The sequence below is a fragment of the Calypte anna genome, chromosome 2, assembly GCF_003957555.1.
Source record: "Calypte anna isolate BGI_N300 chromosome 2, bCalAnn1_v1.p, whole genome shotgun sequence".
Taxonomy (NCBI): Eukaryota; Metazoa; Chordata; class Aves; order Apodiformes; family Trochilidae; genus Calypte; species Calypte anna.
The window spans coordinates 7,282,936-7,305,114 of NC_044245.1; the positions used below are offsets into that span (position 1 = coordinate 7,282,936).

Sequence of the window (22,179 nt, forward strand, 5' to 3'; positions counted from 1 at the left end):
ATTCGCTACTGCGTACGTGAGATCTGGAAGAGAAATCATTCGAAATCTTTGTGGTTTCACTCTCCATGGTCTTTTTTTGGGTTTGGGTTCTTTTTCGAGATTTTTTGCACCCAGATCAAACAGCAATTTTGTTAGCAAAAAAAGCTTTATTGACTTTGAAAGAGAGATGAGAGCACAGTGAGAAACCAGACCCTGCAGCTTACTGAGATGGCAACAGAGGTACCTTAGCAATCTACCAGGGTACAGAAGGTGCAAAGACTGAGACAGTGGACATGCAAGACATTGTTTTAATGTGTACAATGAGCTAGAAACCATCCAAGCCCAAATATTTCCCATTTCTAGATTATTATACCAATTCCTGCACGTGGCAGACAGGTAACTTGGGAAAAAAGCACCAAATACATCCACACCATCCATCTGTGGAGTTGCTGTGGCTGTGGGAACCACAAGCCTATGATGGGAATGAATCAAGGGACTGTGTGGGACAGCTTGGGTGGTGAAAAGCTCCTTGTTCATTCACTGTGCAATTGAAAACACCCCAAGTAATGTAAAGTTCAGAGTTGTTACATTCAAGATTGTGTGAAAAATCTCAGTGAGTGGGCTGAGACCAACACAGACATGAAATAGAGAAAGGTTTTTGAGTCTTTATGCCTCTATGACAGAAGGGATGGAAACCTGGGAGCTGTAAGGCAGTAAGAGAATATTCCTGGAAAAGCCAACCCTGCCAGTCTGCACCTAATACCTAGCAGGAGAAAAAAATAGTCTGGAAGCTTTTCACAACAGTTTATGATAAAGACAATAAAAAGACTGCCAGCTCTGTCCTTGGGTGGACTACCTGAAAGCCGGACACAGAGGGGAAGAGGCAACATTTCAGTAGCTTCTTGCACAACACTTCCTTGGTAATTTAAGTTTTAGGATGTCCTTGTGAATCAGAGAGCAGGTACCAGTGCTCAGGCACATCCCAGCTCTACACAGTTCTCAGGCTGCCAGTTTGCAGCCAGAATCTTTCCCTGTTCATTCCCTCAAAACACATTAAGCCTCAAATTAAGAAGAGATTTCCAGAGCCATTAGATCTCTTTTAATGGTGACTTAGCAATGCATAGAGCCATTCACATTACTATCTGTACCTTGCAACATCATATGCAAATTATATAAAATGGTATATCAGATGATCAGAACTTGCTGAACAGTGCCATCAGATTCCCAAATCCTGTCAAAGATTATCATCTTGCAGAGGCTTCAGTGCTTAAAGTAGAAAGCACTCTACCAAGAGTTCTGGCTTAAACAGTTTAAATTCCACATCAAGAATCAAAGCAGAAGCTCAGTGTTATGATTTCAGAGCTCAGGATACATCAGCAGCACAAAGCCCAACTCCTGAACTTTTTGGTCTATCCCAAAAGCATCCTGCATCCTTAGTCCTTCGGTCAGGTGTCTGTGTTTCCAGGGACACATTTCTAACACAGTTATATGAGTTTTCCTGGTACAATTCTGTCTCTCAGAGTAAAAGTTGTCTAAAACAGCTGGCAAAAATCTATCAGTGTTACAGACTGAATGCTTTTGTTATTATTACATAAGCAGATTTGTGGGGAAAACAAAATACCTTGTTATCACCTTGGCAGTTAGCAATAAGGCCTGGCAAGTCTGACAAAGAACTTATTTCTAGGTGCATCATTGCAGCAAAAAAAAATATTAAAACCTCTGTGCTAATAGACACAAACAGCAATTGTGCTACATAGATGAAATGCTACATATATCTATAAAACATGTAGGTTATTTCCAGTAATAATAAAATACCAGTAGGGAAGAAAAAGGGAGGAAGGAACACTGAAACGGGGCTGAGTAAGGACTTTGGGTTTATTCTCAGCAGTGCACAACCAGGGATATCTCCACAACCAGGGATAATTCTCTGTGAAAGCTTCAGATGAAGAGCTGTCTTGAGATGCTGTTTCTGCACCACAAGTCTCATGCTTAGACCAATCCCCTTTCTACCCTTGTTAACCAGAAAGTTAATTAAAAATCTTAATGAAAACAAAGACCTACAGCAGATGAAGTAGGCATTAAAGGTGACCCCAGGCTTTGGCTTTCCTTCCTGTTTATTTGCTGCTGCCTACATCCATTACACACCTATGTGTTCAGATGCAAACAGCAAAATCCCCTTGACTTCAGGAACTGCTCAGAGAGGGGCAATGCAAGTGCAGGATGAAGAGCATCAAACCCAAGACCAAACTCCCCCCAGTCTCACTAGGAAAAAGCAGACTCACTGCCAGCAAAACTGAGCTCCTCAAGAAATCTTTATATTAATTTCTGAGTATTATTTTTTCCTGCATAACATGTTAAAAGACAACATGAATTCCTGCATCAAGCACAAGGAAGGTCCTGCTGCTCTTTAGTTTGAGTCACAGCCCACAGACCACTAGTCTAAACCAGTGCCTCTAAATTCCCCCTGTATCTTTCAGCTCTCCCTTTCACAATAATCTCCTACAAAATTCCCATTCTTAAACTACTTCACCAAAAGCTGGAAAAGATCTTCTCATGGTCACACACAAATTCCTGGGGGAGCTGAGAACAGACCTGGGCACCAGGAGAGATGGGAGGATTTTCTTAGCAACAAGCTAAACATCTTCATGTTTAGCAACAAGTTTTACTGGGTTTTTGCATTACTTAAATTTAATGATTGGGAAGCCCCATGTGTCTTACCACTTTTTCATCACTATCACAAGGTGCTTCCCAACTTGAAACATGGTTTTGCTTTTGCTCCAAAAGCACAAAAAATGCAGCTATGCCTAGGGAGTGCTCAGTGCTCCCTACATTGATCCAAGGTGAAGATCAAGGATGATTCCTTAACACAGTTTTAATCTCGGCTCCAAAAATAAGGTTCAGCTTCCCTGAATAAACACTTCTAACATGGAAATACTTGCATTTCAGTAAGTGGACACAGTAACTCAGTGTCCTTTCTTTACCAACCCTGCAGCATGGTCCCTACAGCCTCATGGTGCTGAGCACATCAGGCTGTTCATATTCTGCACCCAGCTGTCCCACCTTACCCATGTAAGACTGCAAATGCAGAGGCTTTTCCCCTTCATATAGTAACATTCTCAGCATATTAATCAAACTCATTTAGCCACTTGGCTTTTGCATCATGCAAAAAAAGAGGAAAAGGTAGGCTTTCTTAGCACAGCAAAGGGCTCCTCTGTGGCAAAAGTTTCTTATAAATAGCTTAATAAAACGTGATCAGTTCTTTAATGCACAGTGCCTGTGTCCAAGGAAGAGGATAAGAAACTTGGGGGAGAACAAAGTGCCAGATTGAGAGAGAAACAAGGAACTGTACACCTTCCCAGCCATGAACTCACCAAAGGTTTTTTCCCCTCTGAATTTTCCTAAGATATGCATGTGCCACGTATTGCTGAGCCTTGCATCTGGTGGAAGGATCAGAAATTAATACCCAAGAACTTCAGTGATGTCAGGCATTTTCTTTTTTAATGTGACCATAAAGTGGCAAAGGCTGTCAGCAGCACTGGCAGTAACCTAACAAAAAAATGTTGATGTTGCCTGGATACTGAGTTCTGCTCCAGTCTGGGACTTGCCTGCACGTCTGTGTTTGACAGCAGCAGCTCCTTGGGATTTTAGTTTTCCTTTAATATTCTGAGACCCATGAAAATAACTCTTCTTATTCAGATCCCTCCTCCTCTCTCCTCCCCCACTTTCTGGCTCTGTAAAATGCAAACTAATTCCTCGACTGTAGTAAAGCCATAAATAAGGAGCTGTAAAAATATTTTTCTAGCCTTCTTTTTCCAAGATTCATGTTTTCAGTTATATAAGCACTTTATAAAATAGCATGGGGGAAGTATATGAGAATCTGTTTATGTGATTAAGACTTGGCTCCTTTACTGTGGCTCAATGATAGTATTTTATATTTTGAATTTGCCACTGCTGAGGTTCGTTCAGCCATCTCTCCATGACCTCCAAAGCAGAGGGCAGCAAGATTTAACATTGCTCTTCATGGAGTGCTTACAGCAGATCATTACTGGTGGCTATCCATGGAATCTTGGGGAAAAAAAGAGCATTATAAAGTACCTGCTAATTTTTCATTACAGTGAGTGGATATCAGATTTTCACTGATGGCAAAAATCCAGCTGCTCTGTAGGGAAGCAGATTTTCCCCAGTCTCTCCCCTCCCTGCTGCCCTGCTCCCAACCTGACTTCTGCTTTAGTTTTTGAAGAAACAGTTCTAGATGCCAGTTAGAGAAGTGCTGTAGTATTTTGTTATCTTTTACGGTAAAGAATTTGGAAGGACTTGAGAAAGCTTCAGGCAGAAACAGAAACAGGGCCAGAGTGCCTATACAAAATGCAGCAGAAAACTCCTCTTCCTGGCAGCACAGTTACAGAGAACTGAAAAAACCACTACAGACCATTTTTCCAGTCTGGTCCCTGACATGGTTCCCAAGTGAAGAAAGATGCAGAGTCGTCCCAGTGCTCCACAGCATCAGAGTGCAGCACCCTGCAGGGTTGTTTTCCAAAGGAAATGACATGCTGTTCAGATACTTTCTCTAGTGCCCCTTGTTTTATTTATTTAATAGTGTCACAGGCTTTGAATATGCAATCAGCCAACTCTCAACAATTCAGTGTCCCATTCCCACAGAGCCCTTCTGCACTGGGGAATGACTGAGTTTAGCAAAGGACATAGTCTCCTGCTCCTTGAAATTGCTCTTCCAAAAAAAGAAAATAAAAAAAATCCACATATCATAACACTAAAGATGATAGCATCACTTCAAGAGAGGAAATAGGGCTTGAACACAACAAGAACATGTACCACAACCTCCTAACTCCTTCCAGCTGATGCCAATAACAATGCAGTGAACATTTGAGGTTATGTGACCATGATTCTGTTTCCCCTCTCCCTGCAGCAAGAGCAGATGAGATTTTGGACATCGTGCTCCCTTCAGCAGCTCTCTGGGGAGAAGACAGCACCTTTCTGTCATGTCACTCCTAGTCCTGCAATTTAACCACTGGTAAAGAAATTACCAGGAAAAACTATTGACATTGTCAAAAAAAATAGATGGAAAACATAAAGCAGAAATAAGCCCTTAAAAATACCATGGCTCTTCAACTTTCAGACTGGAATGGACAAAGTGATAGGGAGTGGAAAGAAAGGTGGAGATGACAGGCTGTCTTGCTTTGAGGTGATGCCTTTTGCTGTTGTCTTTCCGAAGCCTCTTGTGGTTGGGAACTGTAAAAACACCTGGATGGTCTGAAAATCCAAAAGCTGGTAGCTTCTGGCTGCTCCAAACCAAGCTCCAGCTACTCTGCCTCAAAGCTCATCCCAAACTAAGGGGTCAGTTTAACAGCAGTGTGACTGCATCATTAGCTTGTTGGACATTAATGCGATTTAATTGCAGTGACATGCTTGAACAAAGCTCCTGCCAAGAAACTGCACTTGGAGAAAGAGCTGACCTAAGGCCAGTTTCCCAAGGGTTTTCCCTCCCTCGTCTAATCTGTGACCTTCCAGTACTGCCAAAATTCTCCTGGGTCATTGAGGTGGCTGAAGTCACCCAAATCTCCTCCAGCCCCTGCCACATCCAGAGGTAACAAGGTGTCTTGCTCTGAATGTCACCCTCTCTGATGGCCACGTGCTCCTCCAGCACCATCCTCTGCAGTGGGCATAATCCAGAGTAATCACCAGCCTTGAGCTCTCACTAGAGCTTACTCTGTAAAAAAAAAAAAAAAAATCTAAGATCACCTTTCTTCATCACCCCTGACCTCTGTAGTTAAAGGAAAAAAACACCATGAGGCCAGGGACAAAAACTGCCCTGATGACACCTCCATTGCACAGAAGCTCCACACCTCCACCCTGAATCCAGGGGTTGTATCTTGGCTTTCAGGGTTTCTCTGACAGTGTGGATGCGTGCTACCGTGTTACAAGGAGATGCTCCACTTAACACACAGAAAAAAGACAGAATAATTTTTAATTCTTTTTTTTTCATTTTCATACTCTGATGGTTGTTACAGTCTTTGCCCCAGTGGTCTGGATAATACTTGCATATAAATCCACTTCTGTTAAGTAAAATTGAAGGAATTACAGCCCATCAGAAAGGAATACCCAAGTGATGGCTTTTAATTAATTTCAGTAATTAAATTGAGAAAAATGCTAAATTCCAGCTTCTTTCTTGGTCTTTCTTTCTACAACAAAGACAACCAGGGAAAAAGAAAAATGCTCCTAACTACCACAGTGGAGTCTGTATCAGCTATCCCATAGCCATAGCTTTATCATTTCTCTAAATTCAGAATATATATTCCTGCTCATCTTTCCTTACTGCTAGTAAGAATCTGCTGGTAATCCAATTTTTTTCTGCTGACTGGGCTTCTGATTCAAGCAAATCTAGACAGCTGTACAAACTGGTTTGTCCTAATCCCCAAAATTTTCTTCAGAGTTTTCTGCAAAACCTCCAGCTAACATACAAGGTGTCAGATTGGCAATAATCCTCATTACTTACTATTTAGGTTTTTAAGAAGGGAAGGGTCATAATCAGGCTTTTGCCAGTGAGAGTGCTGTTGATTGCATCAGGAGTGAGGAATTTCCTCTGGCTTTGAAGGGCAAAACCTAACTCTTTGATGCCCACTCAGGAAGATATTCCTTACTGCTCACCACCTTCATAGGGGTGACTAGCAAATATTGATAAAACTAGCAAAAAACTTTTTTTTTTAATTTCTTGTATTTTGGTTTTTAGCTAAGAGGGTCTTCTATTTTCCTAGGTCAGCTGGCTTAGGTGTCTCAGCAAGGCACCCAAATGTGGAAATTGTTCCACTGTGCTCAAAGCCCAGGGGTCAAATCTTCCACTGTGTCACTCTGCAAACACGAGATGTAGTAGATCAGATGTGTTTAAATAGACACAACACAGCAGAATTTTCATGGGCAGAAGCCACATTTTAATAAGTGTTGCTGGAAGGAGAAATGCTTTCTTCTAAAATATTAAAAAAATCAGTTAACCACTCATCTAAATGTTCACATCAATTCATTTTTGAAGTTCACTCTCCTGAACAAGTTGAGGCCAGTGCTGCATTGCAGCACCTCTGCGGATGCCTCCGATGCCAAATCCCGTTTTTGGTACCTGGCTCCATGTTTCAGCTGCTGTTTGTTCTTCTTGTTTTTCAGGAATCCTCGAAGATAGACCTAACTTAGCCAAGCTTAACACTTCCCTAGCAAAGCCTACTTTTTAGAGATTGCCCAGAGAGATGGGAGATGCCTCATCCCTGGAAACATTCCAGGTTAGGTTGGATGGGGTTGCACTTCATGACCCTTAAAGGACCCTTCCAACCTAAACCATTTGATAATTCTATGATTCTCCAAAAACACAGAGGTGGCAGACATTTAATAGAGACAGAATAAATAACATGGGTGCTATTTGCCCCCTGTAGCTATTCTCATTTCAGTATTAAGCATTAGTTCATGTGCAATTCTTTCACCTCCTCCCCAAAGTCTTGACCTCTGTAGGATTTAGACAAAGGGGTTTTTTTATTTTGTGTGGTTTTAAGCCAGTTTTGGCCTCTGATGCTTGGCACTATGGGGGACATGTCAGCCTGCAAGAGGAATTGGAGCAATCCCATACCTGCAAACAGCATCATCCTGCTGGAGTTACAGCTCCAGCTGCCAAACAAAGTTTGCTCACCACTGAACAGCTCCATGGAAGATGAAGAGCTATGGAAACCTTACACTGAGGTTAAGCAAACAAATCTGACACCAAACCTTCTGCCCAGCTCAAGCAGGTGATGAAGCAGATACATTCACAGTGACCCTGAAACAAACCACTCAGGATTCCCAAATAACACCACGTGTTGAAGATCAGGAGATGAATGGATGATGCTCACATCCCTTCCCCCACAGAAACAAATTTCATGAGAGCTCATGGACTTGTCAGAGCAATTAGATGTCTATCATGATATTGAGGGCCATACCCTGACCTGAGGGCTATAGCAAAGCTTCCTGAGACCAGAAGAGGAGAAGTTGGTTTCCTGAAGAACTGCTGAAATTGTTATTGTTACACACGTCAGAGGGAGGCTTTGAGCCCCCACTGTTTGAATGGGTTTAGAAGCAACAAAATAAAAAAAAAGAAGGCATAATGAAAGGTACTTAGCATCCTCAAAACCTAAACCAACACATACCCAGGCAGGCAAGGCAATCCCAGCCTCTCCATCCAAGAGGAGGAGCAGATCCATGCCCACAGGAGGGCACCTGCGTCTCACAGTCACAGAGGAGCTCCCATGGAGATGCAGTTTGGGTTCAGCACTGTCTGGTGTCTCTTCCCACAGACACTTGTCCCTAAACCTACACTTGGCTTTCCACATGGCACTTGCATTTCAGGCTCTGAAGCAGCAGGAGATGGTGCAAGAAGCAAACTACAAAGAAGCTTTGCTGCAAACCACTGCAGCTGTCGACCAATAAAATGGGATTATAGGAATCCTGAGGCTTGAAAATAATTTAACAAGGAAATTCAGGCGTTTTGATGGCCAGCCATCAAAGATGCTGAATATTTGTTATGCAGATTAAGTACACACAGATCAATATTTTTCCATAACCTAAGATAAGAATTTATTAAAGATGGAAAAGAACTCTGGGTGAACTGTGGCAGAAGCAAATATAGCAAAAAAACCCATGATGAAAGAAAATATTTCCTTAATAAGAAATCCAAACAAACCAACAAAAAAGCAAGCCAACCCCCCAAACAATCCACCATTAGGAAAAACAAACAACAACAATAAAATAACCCCAAGCAAACCACTAGGCAGAACAAAAAAACACAACCAAACAAAACCCCTCAAAAAATAAAAATAAAAAAACCTCCACAAAACCCAAAACAGACAAACAAAAAAACTAAAATAAGAATGATCCTATTTAGCTTACATTAAATAATTAGTGCCACATGCTAGAAGCAGCCAACCCTGATGGGAGATGTGGGCAGTTGAGTTTATTGATCCATCCTAGAGATCTGAGGGACCTTTGGAAGCTCATTGCTGGCTCAGTGGTTTTTGGATTGTCATAAATCAGTTAAGTTTTGACATTTGGACCTTGCCAGCAATGCTCTGTAGATGTGCTGGTTTAGTTGTTTAGCTGGATAACAAATTCTCACATCCAAAAAGTGGACTAAAGAGAAATAACCTGGGGAGAACACCAGTATGAGTATTGCTTGTAGTATTCAGGTGACTCTACAGACTCAAATCTTCTCTTCATAAAGTTCTTTTTTCAAGACATTACTCTCAAAATTACATTTATTACCACATTTTTACTTATCACAGCTTCACACTGTACTCACCATGAATCACTGCCCCATCCTTTGCACTTTAATTTGTAGAGCTAGAAATCCTAAACCAGTTCAATTTGAAAAGTGACATATTTGTTCTCCTTTGCTTTGACAAAGGAAATGTGATCTCACTGTACCCAGATAAAGAGCAGTATAGAAGGACACAGCTCCACTGAGATTCAAGAGCATGGGAATTATATCAGGGATGTCAATGTAACCTTGGTTTTCCACTTCACTTCTGTCAAACTGCAAGTACCAAGGGATTTTTGCCAGATCTAATCCTAATCCACCCTTGTATTTATTTGATTTATTACGGTGATGGGGAAAAGCAGATCCTAAACATGGTATCATGAACAGATTTACACTAGATCTTCTGTGCTTTCACACATCTCCTCCACCCAGTAAAAATCAAGGTGCCATTTAAATTTGCTGTAGATGCCAAATGGGCCAATGACAACTCCCTAGCTGGATGTTCATTAGACAAGTTGCTGTAAGGTGCTCCAGAAACTGACCCAATTAGAATGGATGCTTCAAGCCCTCCTTGCCCCATTCCTGGCTCTGCCAGTGACTGCTGGAAGTGAGATTGCACTGGAGCAGATGCTGGAAGCTCATGTAAGAGTTTACAGCAGCTCAGCTGCAAGGCCGCGGTGTCTGCCCATTTCTACTTACACAAATGGATTGCTAGAAATAGGAGAAACCTGCAAACCTATGGAAAAACCATAGATGGTTGGTGGTGGAGGGGAAAACAAAATAAACAAGTGAAAGCAGGGAACAAATTGTGTCATCCACGCAGCCAAGCAGCAGAATCTGTGTGAAGACTTTAAAACCCCCTCAGCCTAATGATTGCTTATCACCAGGGCTCACCTTCAGGATATCCTTTCACAGCCCCAAAGGCTGCAGAAAGCAAAAGCTCATTTTTGCCAAGCCTGAAAATTGAGACATGAGGGTGATCAACACCTCACCCTGTTGACTCTCACAATTCACAGAGATCAACCACTATTATTATGGCTTCATTTTCTTTCTAAAATCAGTGTTTTCATTCAGTCCCAGCTCAGTCAAAATTGACACTGATCCAGCAAGGACTACAAAAGAATTACAGCTGCTGGTTTGACCCTGGGATTTAACCATGCTTAAAATACTATTCATGCTCTATTCCCTAAACTATGCATTCTTCTGCCTTGTGATCAGGTTCTTTCATTCCATATTTTTCTAGATCAGAAAACTGCTTGATTCAACATTTATCAAGTTTATTCAGCCCATTTTTGAGGCATTCACCCTGGACTTTATCCAAGAAGATGAGAAACCGTGATATCTATAAAGCTTGGATCTGATACCCTAAATGATTAATAATACTTCAGACTCCAACCACATATAAAAAGAGCTCAGATGCACAATGCATTTTCAATAGGATCACATCAAGTATTCACTGAGATTCAGATAAAAAAATGTACTTTACATCAAGTGAACAAACCTACTAAAATAAACAAGATTTCTCCAGCACTTAAAACTAAATATTTGCCTGGAGAATAAATTCTGAAACGATTACTCTGAATGGAAAATAGACACCTAAACACCTTTGAAAATCTGCTCCTAAATGTATTCCTGGATTTTAAAAATACAGTTCTAATTTAAAAAAAAAAAACAAAAAACATAACCACACACACCTCCTCCCCCTACATATTTATTTCCAAATGATCTCCTGCAATTAGACAGCTGGAGGCTTCAAAACACTCTCTTTAGCTTTACTGTTACTTAAAATACTACCTAGGGGGGAGCAAAGTCACCTACACATGAGCACTGCCCTGCAGACCTCTCTTATCAAAAGAGCCAAAGACAACAAGCAGTGAAAGGCCACCAGGATTCAATCAGCCTTTGGAGATGTTCAAACTGCATCTTCCATTTCCCCTGCATGCCAGCAGCAGCCTCTGAAGGAGCATTAATTAAAGGAAGGTCTTGTCTTTACATCACAAGGAATAATAACTTGGTTGTTGTTTTGCAGTCAGATCATTTATAGCATGATCCAGAGTTAAAACTCCAGGAAAGAGAGAGAAGATGGGAATTAATCTGGTTGCAGGTCTGTCCCATACCCTGCAGATGAAAGATAAGAGACTGAAAAACTTCCTTTTTGTTTTGCATCATTGCATCTACACCATTAGCACTTTGAAGATAGCCTAGAAAGCTCTTCTTGCCTAGAAAGAGTGGTTAAAGAATATAAAAGCATTCTGGATAGACTACGTCTCTGCAGATAACACTGACCCAGGGAAACTAAGGTGATATGGGAAGTGCACTGTAAGGTATCTCCAAATAAACAAAGATCTACTGCAACATTTGAACCAGAAAAACCATCTTCTGTTGATAGAACGTATCAGGAGCTGGTGGGAGAAACGGTCCTGAACATGGAAGGTCTCTGGCCATGCAAAGCTGTTTGCAGCACCCACTCAGCCACAGCCAGGCTGACACATATTGTCTGCAAAAAGCCATTTTTCTACTGTAGATGAGACCAAAATGAAGAGTATCAGTCCCCCTGTCTGCCTCAGAGGGCAAAGCAAGCTTGAAAAATTATGTTTTTGCACAGCAGTACTGGAAAACAAGGCAAGATGAATGGCTCTGCTCCTTTCCTGGGTTTTACATGGTGGTGGTGGAAAAGCCAACACCACACCTTCACTTTCAAGGTGAACCTGGACAGAGCAGCTCCATTGCTCCTCAATCTGCTCCCCCCATCCTGCATGAGGAGTGGAAGTCACAGCCAGAAATCAAAGCTTCCCCATAGCCTTTTCCTCTGGCATTCCCCCTGCCTGCCTGTTCAGAAGGCAGAAGAACTGTGAACACAGATGAAAAAATGCAGATTGAAGTGGCCTCAGATCCCCAGCATCCTGATGCAGGTTATCACTGGTGGTTCTCCACAGTCGTGATCCAAAGGCTGGGAGGGTCCAGGATTAGGGGACAAATTTATAGACTTAGCAAAGGACAAAACAAAACAAACAAACAAACAAACAAATAGACTCCAGCAGCTGGCACAAGGGAGGACAGGAGTGTTGCAGGAAGGCATTTGTAAAGAGTGGGAAATGGCTTGAGCCAACAGAATATGAAATGGCCACATCCTGCTGCTGACCCTCCACAAGAATCTGCCTTGAGCCAAACCTCACTTGGCTGCAAGTTGCTACCTAAATGTCACAAATTCGCATTGAAATTTAATGGAAATTAATTTTGGTTTGAACCTTGAAGAAAACCTTGAGCACACACATCAGCCACACTCAGGAGGCCTCCAAGTCAGGAGAGCCAAATGTGGCAAAATGAAACCCTACAGGGTTTTCCCCACTTCTTCCCTGAGGTGTTCGGAATGAGAGCTACTTGCTCCATCTATGGGTAAAAACTAGTACAGTCAGAAGCTTTTCTTACAGAGCACCTGGTCTAATCACAAAATGTTCTACCAGAAAATGAATAAAATAGATTATAACATTTCTGTATTGCATTTGGTAGTCTTCTAAAAAAATTACTGTCTGGTCCTTTATTACCAGAGCACCAAAAGTCCTCCTGTGGATTATTTGAGGCATTACAGTTAATAGCATTGAATTTCAGAAGGAGTAAAACTACTAAGAGAAGGCAGAAAATGAAAACTTTATGTTGAAAAATATTTCCTTTCTCGAATACAGTGCAAATTCACTGTGATTCAAATGTGAGCACTAGCTTCAAGAAGTTTGAAAGCTGCCTCATTTTTTATTCAAAGTTTTGTAAACAACCTTTAATCTAGAGCTAAATTTATCTTTTTATCCTATCCACTGCAACCCAAAACTTGAGGTCAATGGAAAACTTTTAATTTATTTTCTTTGCTGTTAAACCTGGCAGCATCACTAATGTGTCATGAGTATTGCTGTTACTTCAACTCATGTTTTTGGAAGGGGAAGCAGGACTGAAAAATGCCTCGCTATTCTCTCCCCATGTCTGTTCATCCCCATGGAAAAAGCTTCATTTTAATGACTTAAATTTCATAAAACCATGTCCTTTTAATAAAATATAGAGGGTACATGATTAAAGTCTGTCTCAGTAAAATAAATCTCTATTTATTTGTATATGTATTGGCTCTGAAAGGAGAGCTTGTGCAGAAAGGTATAATCTGATGTTTTCTCACAGTGCAAGTTGTCCTGCATTTACTTTGCTTTACTGAGAGTAGATTTGTGCCACTTCTACATTGTCTTAGCATCATACCAGCTCACATAAACTTGTACACAAAAGAAAAGGACTTGCATTGCAGCCAAGATTTAGTAATGCACCAGCTCCCAAGTTGCTCCTGTGAGATCAGTCCATTCAGCTTTGAGCAAACCTGAGACAAACTAGGAAGCAGTTCCACAACATCAATTTTGAAGTCACTTTTCACAGCACCTCAGACCTCAACTTGAACCTCTTCACTCACTGTTTGTTCCTTTTGTCCCTGAAAAACATCTGATATGAGGGTTAACATAAAATGCCCCAAGTCACATCTAGGAAATCAATGTCAGCTCTTTCACAGCTCCTTTAGCCTCACCCCAGTTTACTAATTTTTTTCATATCCATTTAAAACACAAGTACTCAGTGTTCCATGGCTGCTCATGTGCTCATGCTGATGGGTAAAATCAGGTCCTGAACCTCTCCTAGAATCAAGTGTCCAGGAGGCACCCGGCTGCAGGAGGTGTAAGGTGGGCAGCACTGTGTGGGACTACACCTACCAAGCTCCATAGTGTGCATCAGCAAGTCATCTTCACCACCTCAAGGCCAAGATTAATTTATCCCAAATCCATATTCAGATTTCAATTACTGGTCTAACAGTGCTGTGGAAAGAAATTATCAGACAAGAAGAAATTAAACAGCTGGGAATTAAATTTCAAAGCACTTCTACCAAAATCCAACATACAAAGAGCTGTCTTGGACTTTCCTGTGGTGAACTTTCAAGACCAAAGGGATGCACCAGTGGCCAAGAACACACCTTACCCCCAAAAATAGTCTCTGTAGAGCCCCTGAACAGGAGGGTGGGGTGTACCATGTGGATTTGTTGCCCTTTCAAAGGTGGGACACTGGATGTGAAGCCCTCATCAGCAGTTTAGTGTTTCAGAGCTGTACTTACAAAATACCTGAAGTGGCTGGCAGCCAAGTACACACTGTGGAAAGCTATTTTTCCTTTCCAAGAAAATTTTTTGTCAGATCAGAGCCATGAGGTCATGACCTGATGATGAACTGGAGAAACCAAAGGGAAAAGACAAAGATCAGCTTTTGGTTATTGCCAAAACCAGTGATACAATATTCAAGCTGAGCAAGAGCTTTAAACTCCCAGCCTCAAGTGGGAAATGCTTTAAGCCTCACATCTGCAAATCACCCTCTGCTTTAATATTGTCCTACCCTAACCATTAATGCCCCTCCTAAACTGTGTATATTCAACAGGCAAAATAAATTAGCTGGGAAAAGAGCAACCACATGGGAAAGAAAGCACTGTGAATACCACACATAGCCTTTAAAATGAAAACAAGCTAGCAAGAAGTTGCTTCCAAGAAAAACAAGGAATATGCAGAGTAACAGGTTAGTCTGTGTTTTGAACAATGTGTGGGAAGAGGAAGTGGAGGGAAGATGGGGTATGTTATTTAAAACAAAGACTACATATACTTCCCCCACATACTGCTCCATGATGATAGGGAAAGGATAGCACGGGATCATTTCAGGTAAACCAGGGGACAAAAAAAAAAATCCAAACCCTGTGAGCCTTTATCTGGCTTCTTTATTATTATTATTTGTTTATTTATTGCAGATTGCCTGCATAAACTACAGATTTGCTAAGAAAAGGCTCCAGTCCACAGTTTCCCAGAAAAGCAGAGGCTGGGAGAGACCTCTGGAGGTCTCTGTTCCAACACCTCCTCAAAGCAGGGCTTCAGCTTTAGATCAGGGTGCTCAGTCTTGTCCCATCAACTTATTAAAATCTTTAAGGACAGCAATTTCTCAGCCACTCTGGGGCCCAGCTATGATGCTGTGTCCCCTCCATCAAGAATATTTATCTTAAACCTGTCTGGAGTTTCCCTCACTGCCTCCTGTTCTTCTGTCAGGCATCCCTGACATGCCCAGCGCTGCCTTAACCCCATCAGGTAACTGAAGAAAAAAAAAAAGATCTCCTCCTCCTTCACCCTACAGCACATGCCCCAGCCCCTCACCAATATAATGGTCTTTTGCTGGACCAGTACATCCCTGTCTGCCCTGTTTTGGGGAGCCCAGAACTGGACCCAGCCCTGCAGCAGTGCTGAGCAGAGGGAGAAGACCTTGACCTGCTGCTGATGCTCCTCCTAGTGCTGGGCAGCACACAGATAATTTTCATTTTAATAGCATTAACCCTGTGCCTGCTGTTAAGGCAAACAAGCACATCAAGTCCACCTGATTTTAATGCACTCACAGTTTCAGAACTGATAAAGCAACCTAAGTGTCATTCACTTTTAACATAGGGATCCCAAGCTGTTTGAGAAAATGGGATTTTAATCACACAGGCTGCGACAATTCTGAGCAGTGAAGCATTTATGCACCTTCAAAACGTGAAGCATTGTGCTGGTTTAGCTCTTCTTGGAGCTCTTCAGAGCAGAATATGTGCAAAGCTCTAAGATACATGGCTGGAGGAGTCTGAGAGGTCTTGTCACTCAGTAAATGCTGTTCAAGCCACAGATACTTTGTTTTCAGTGGGACATAACCAATTAGCTCAGTGTTTTGTAATACACAAGGTTATTCTTTTTTTTTTTCTAACAGCAGAATGAAAAAGGTTTGCTCCTGAAAAAATACATAGTACAATAGTAATATTAGGCCATACATTTCCTGAAGTCCTGAAAAGGTTTTGTTAAATAAAATTTAATCAAATTTATTTAAATTCAGTAAAATGTAAGAATGTAATTCACTACAGATAACTGTTAAGCATGGTAGTGAAGGGTATGTATCATCATTACTCTGTAAGAGAGATAAGTGATGTGAAAGCTCATGGTAAGAAATGTTCTGTCTTGCAAAAGCTGCAGAATGGGAAGAGTTATGGATTTAAACACCAATTTTGATCATCACGCCCTTTCCAGGAGGTTGTCCTACCTGCATAATGATCAAAAAACTAAAACCACCCAAGTCCAGCACAATTCCTGCAGCTCTCTCAGGAGCAGCAGGGTCATGGGTATCTTCTGCTAGTTCAAAAATAGCATGGCCCCTTTCCAAGCCTGTTCCTGCAACAGTGATGTGACCTTATCAAAAGGATTTTGCTGACTGCTGCAAGATTCCTTTATTTAATATTCTGATGTACCTAGCTAGGAATTGAATGGTGATGTTTGCTTGGATAACTTGATTTAAAAGTCACAAGATGGCTCTGCTATGCAGTGTACACTGCTGTTACTCAAGGACCAGAGAGCCCCTTTCTGTGTACTCAAGCATCAGCATACTGCCCATGCAATGTTTAAATCTATGTGGACTACTAAAATTAATTCAAATGGACTTTGTTTTCAGGCTTGAAAAAGAGGGGAGCATATATTTGAACTTTAAGCAGAGAAGGACAGATGTCCTTGAACACAAATTATGCATGGAGTCTGATTGGAGTCTATTTGGAGTCCTTCAGAGACACTGACTCTCCTACTTTCAGTCTCCTGAAGGTGTTTTAGAGAGAGAAGAGGACTGGAAAAGATGCCATTTCCATTAAGCTGCAGCTTCTACTAAAAAATAAAGAAAAATGCTGTATGGGTTTGTATAGATGTATTCTTGTTCTTTGTGATTAAAACCAACTTTTAAAAGGAAATTCTGATTCTAAAAACTAGCAAAATATTGCTGGAAACATATAGCCAGACATATATATGAATTATTAATTCTGTACCTACATTGTCACAGCATACTTGACAAAAATTTATCATTGAGTTATTTCTTCTACTCACAGAAGGAAAATCTGCTGTTGTCTGACAATCTAGCACCCTCGTGACATGGTATTATTTCACTCTTTCCCCTGTAACTCTGTTCTCTTCCTACAGCTATAAATCCATTGGGTAGACCAGGCTGGGTTTGCAGACCAGCATTAGGAACTCTTATTCAACAAGCCAGCTTCAAAATGAAAGCCTTTTCCCAATTCTGCCAATTTTTGAGTCCCAGTGGTATGTAAATCCATGAGTTGCTGAAGAGGTAAAATCTGTGCCTGATACGAAGCAGACAAGTGTCCTCAACCACACAGGACAACAATGCCTTTCATAATCTGGCAGACAAGCTCAAACACTCCCTTAATGGTCATTTGGTTTGAAACACATATTTACTTCCACCCAGTCAAGCTCTCTTCTTGCCCCCTCCCACTCCTCAAACAGAGAAAAAAACTGTATCAGTTGAAAAAGAGCTGGAATTTGCTATGGACTCTACAGAAATGAGTGTCTCTTTCCTCCTGAGATGGAGGATGAATTTCTGTGCCCATTTCCATCACCAACCCCATAAACTCCTTGGGCTGTTCTCAAGCCCTGGCACTTATTTTCAACTTCCCTCAATGGAACGCCCAGAAAACTCCCACGAATGTGGACACAGGAGTTCTAAGCAAAGCTCTTAGGTGTGATTTCCCTCCTCAGCCCTATGTAGGTGTCTGTGGCTCCCCAAAGTCTGTGGCCCCTGATGGCCAGCATGTCAGAAATAAGAAACATTTGGTCAGTGAAAGCAATGACAAACAATTAGCACATGCCCCATCTGCACTTACTTCACTACCGCAGGTAAAGAATGGGCCAAGCCCAGAGGTACCGTGTATCTTCCTGAAATAACATGAGGAATTTCTTACTTTTTCTTGATCTGGAGAAAAACTTGATGCCCCCAGGAGAGGTAGACGGGTTAGAATTGGGGGAGGACTCTTTGGAGGAGGACCTGAAGATCCCACTGAAGCTCATTCGGCGTGGGGAGCGTGGGGGAGACTCCTGGTAAGGGAAAGGGAAAACTGTTTTGGGGGAGCCAGGGCTGTGTTTGGATCTCACTGGGGCAGAAACAGGGCTGGAGGGTCGGTTCTGGAGCCCTTTTGAGAAAAGGCTTTTTGAAGGGCTGGCAGCAGAGTAGCTTTCTTCCACCTGAGGAGGAAAGAAAAAGGAAGAAAAAGAAAAAAGTCAGTTCAGCTGGAGCCATCAGGATCTCTGAACTTGTCTCAACACAATCAACTCCTCTTCATTTAGCTGCTGGATTAGCCAGACCTTACCTTCCCCAGGACCTGCCTGCACTGACATGCAGCTGCTTGTGTGCCACCTCCCTGGGCTCCATGCTGTCCTCTGCTCTTAAAGACACTTTGAATTTCACAAAAATTCACAACCTATGTGCATGCATTGCATTATCACACCTACAGTGCAGGATTTTCTCCACTGGTTTTATTTGCCACACATCCCTCTTCCTTCCTCAAATGACCGAGAAGTGATTAGCAATGAATTTATTAAGGGCAAAGTCTTCCTCCCAGATTTAAGCACCCATCTGCAGTACTTAAACCTCCATCACACGATGTGATGCAGGACAGTGCACAAGTTCCTAAGTGCCTGACAATTTTCTACACCACCAGCCCCAGCCACAGCCATGGGATTGCAACTCCAGCCCCAACATAAAGGAATCATTTTAAACTGACTACATTCCTGCTGATTACCCTGGCTTCAAGCTTGGGTATGATCTTTCTAACAGCTGTATCTCTTTTGGGACCTGTGCTGGCTTTGCAACTGGTGTGAATATTTGTGTACAACACAGCTCTGCACTGTGCAGGCTTGCCCAGCAAGGGGGGATAAAAATCCAGAAAAACAAACTGAAAGTAAAGGAGCAAAGATGAAATTATTTCCACATACAATTAACAGAAGCTGACCCAAAACCTCTGTGGTATTTGTCTGTGCCTGAGCTATACACAGAGTTTATTTCCTTCTGGATGCATGAAGTGCTTGGGTGGGTATGAGGCTGCTTTTTTAGCAGGAGGCATTTGACATGAATGAAGGGTTCTGTTCCTGGCAAGAGGCAGTGGTGAGTTTTCAGGTCTCCAAGGAACACGTAAGCAAAGGTCAAGGTGTATGTGCCCATGGGGATGTGCTGCTGATTTTCAACCCTCTTGCATGCCTGTTCCTCTCTTCCCAGTTCTGCAAAACGAGTGGGGAGGTAGAGAGCAGATTGCAACTTCTACTGGCAAAGATGCCACGTACGCCTGAGATGTGGCAGTCTGGTTAGGTAGGAGTTGTTGCCACTAATCTTAGGGAAAAATAACATCTTGGATTTGAACGACTTAGATGAAAGAAGAGATGAAATAAAGAGATGAAATAAAACCTCATATGTCCTCTTTCAAGTCAGCAAAGGACTTGTGTCTAGAAAACCAGCTAAAAATGGTCAGCTGAGCTTAAAACACATCCACAATAAATTCCCTTTTCAAAATAATAACTTGTAGAAATATGCATGAGCAGCATGGAGGCCAAACAGCTGTTCCCTCCACACAGGATCTCACTTTTTTGTTATCCTTTCTGTGTCCTGCACATTCACTTTGGATCAGCTCCTTTTTCCATGTGGGACATAGCAGAGCCAGAACAGGTCCTGCTCTGGGGGAGCTGCAGTGGGGCTGGCAGAGAGTCTGTTCCTCAGGGGAAGGTTTCCAGCCTCAAAAGCACTTGGTCTGGGAGATGGTCACTAACAGCATGGGTCACTGGGAGGGTCATGGAGCCAGGCTGGCACAGCCCTGAACAGATAACACGAAGATATCTGACAAGGGGCACAACCACTTTTTATACCTGTACACTAATTTTTGTCAGCATGACAAAAAAAAAAAAAAAACCTCAAAAGTATAACTGCCCTTTTGCTGGTGAGTTAAGAAAGCAGTTGCCCTCAAAGAGAATTTTTTGGAAAAGATAAATCAATTCTAACTGAGGCACTGGGCAGTATCCATCAGAGAAGAAGCAAGTAGTGTTTCATGCTTCATGCAATGGTCTGAGCCTTAGGTTTCCCTCCCAGGTCTGTCATGGATTCTTGAAAGCTCATTTCATATTTCTCATCTATTCTGCTTTGAGGATCAGATCTCCTTTATTCCCATTCTAAGTTTTCAGTCACACAGCCCATCTCTTGGTGACTACTTACGAAGAATAATGGGGCCCAGTCCCCTCCCTGAGACCTGGAATTATAACTATGCTATAACTACATTAATAAATAGCTCTTTAGTCATGGGTAAATAGCCCCAAAGTGGTACCTTTTCATAAATGTTAATTGATTTTACTAAAGTATAAGTCATCTGAGACTACCTGTATGTCCACAGCTACACAGTCTAGGAAACTAACTAGCCCACTGGCACCTTCTTTTGCAATTTAAAGAAGTCTGTTGCCACAACTACCACCTGCAAGTGGGAAGTAAGAATATTTCCATTCCACTTTAACAACAACACAAATCTGCCACTACTGCTGTAATTTAGGACTGTTTCTAGGACAGTAATTTCATTACAATTTTTCCTGAAGTGACAAGCCATGACATTTGTCAAGTTAAGAGAAGGACATCACTCTGGTGTTACCCTCAATATTTCATGTTATCTTTTTTGCATGCGTGTTTAGTTCCAACAACACACTTTCAAAAGACTATGGTATCCTCAGATGCTAGAGCAACTCTAGAAGTAAAATGTCAAGCAACAACTTGTCAGAAAACATCATTATTCCCTTGCATGCACCAGTAGGAAAGGAAAACATATTGTTTTAAAATTTGAAGCAGAAGCAGAGGGGTGGTTTTTATTTATTACAAGCACAGTCAGTTGCTTTCTCTCCATCATGTCAGGTAGATGAATCAGTTAATTGGCAGAGCACCAGGGTCAGGCTGCTAAATGCACATGTGCATGCTACTTAATTAAAGGAAATTACTACATCAAATATTTCCCCAGCCTCTCCACATGCTAATTATACAGAGGTTACACCCACCATCACAGTGATTTTGCTTTTGGAATTACAAGTGGATTATTTTCTTAGAACATTATTTGGGGCTAGTGGATTGCACATTCTAAAACATGATGAGGTGTTTCTCTGAGTAAAATCAGCAGCAACAACTGTTATCACAGTGCACATAAAAGTCACAAGACATTATTAATTTTCATGCTTCAGCTGGGAATGAGGAAGACTCTGCTGTGGAATAACCCTCTATGCAGACTCTCTGTGATGACTCTGGCAGTGGTGCTAGAGGGAGGTTACACAGTGTGATGGATCATCAGATTGTTCTTCATGTTTTTTGGACCATTTTCTGACACTATGATAGGCAAGGGGGCATGAAACTCCCATGTGTGCTTTGGAAAGATAAATATTCCTCCAGTTGAGCTGTAGCAGCACAAAAAAGTATTGCAGCCTTGCTTCTTACATTAATAGCCCTTGTACATCAGTTTGTGTTGGCCCAGCAAAAGCAGTAACTGAGAATGAGCAGAAATACCACACACCCCAAATAAATGCACATGGTTTGACCCTGACCAGGTCATTGACTTTCTGAAGACAAGGTCCAAATAAAGTCCTCTCCAAGAAGCAATTTCTGCTCCCAATCTAAAATTTAAGGGCCACTTAACTGCAGAGAGGAGGAATGTCCTGCCAGAGTGACATGGCCAGAAAAAAATGGATGAGCTGTGCTGAGAAGGCTCTGACCAGAGGGACTGTGTCAGTGCTGGAGAAACCCAGCATCTCTGATGTTCCTGCTGCAGCATCTCTTTACAGCCATCTCCTCTGCTCCTTTGCCAAGGTGCTCCAGCAATGGGACCTTTCTTGGACACACAGCCTTCCCCAGAAGATGCACTCCCTAAAAACTCTCTGGATCTGTTTTGGAAGAATTTAGATTAATTTTTCAGAACAGTCTGAAAAAAAACCATGTCTGAACACAGATACACTTCAGCTAAACTGCCTTTCAATAGGTTCTGAATTTAAGTGAAAGTTATTAAATGC

General features: G+C 41.9%; 1 protein-coding gene across 1 annotated transcript in view; it reads right to left on the minus strand.

Annotated features, from left to right (window-relative positions):
• PRKAG2 (protein kinase AMP-activated non-catalytic subunit gamma 2) overlaps window positions 1-22,179 on the minus strand; it is a 218,182-nt gene that overhangs the window by 121,483 nt on the left and 74,520 nt on the right. The window contains exon 3 of the mRNA XM_030445586.1: window positions 18,066-18,345. Within this exon, the coding sequence (XP_030301446.1) occupies window positions 18,066-18,345 (280 nt within the window). The remainder of the gene's footprint in view (window positions 1-18,065; window positions 18,346-22,179) is intronic.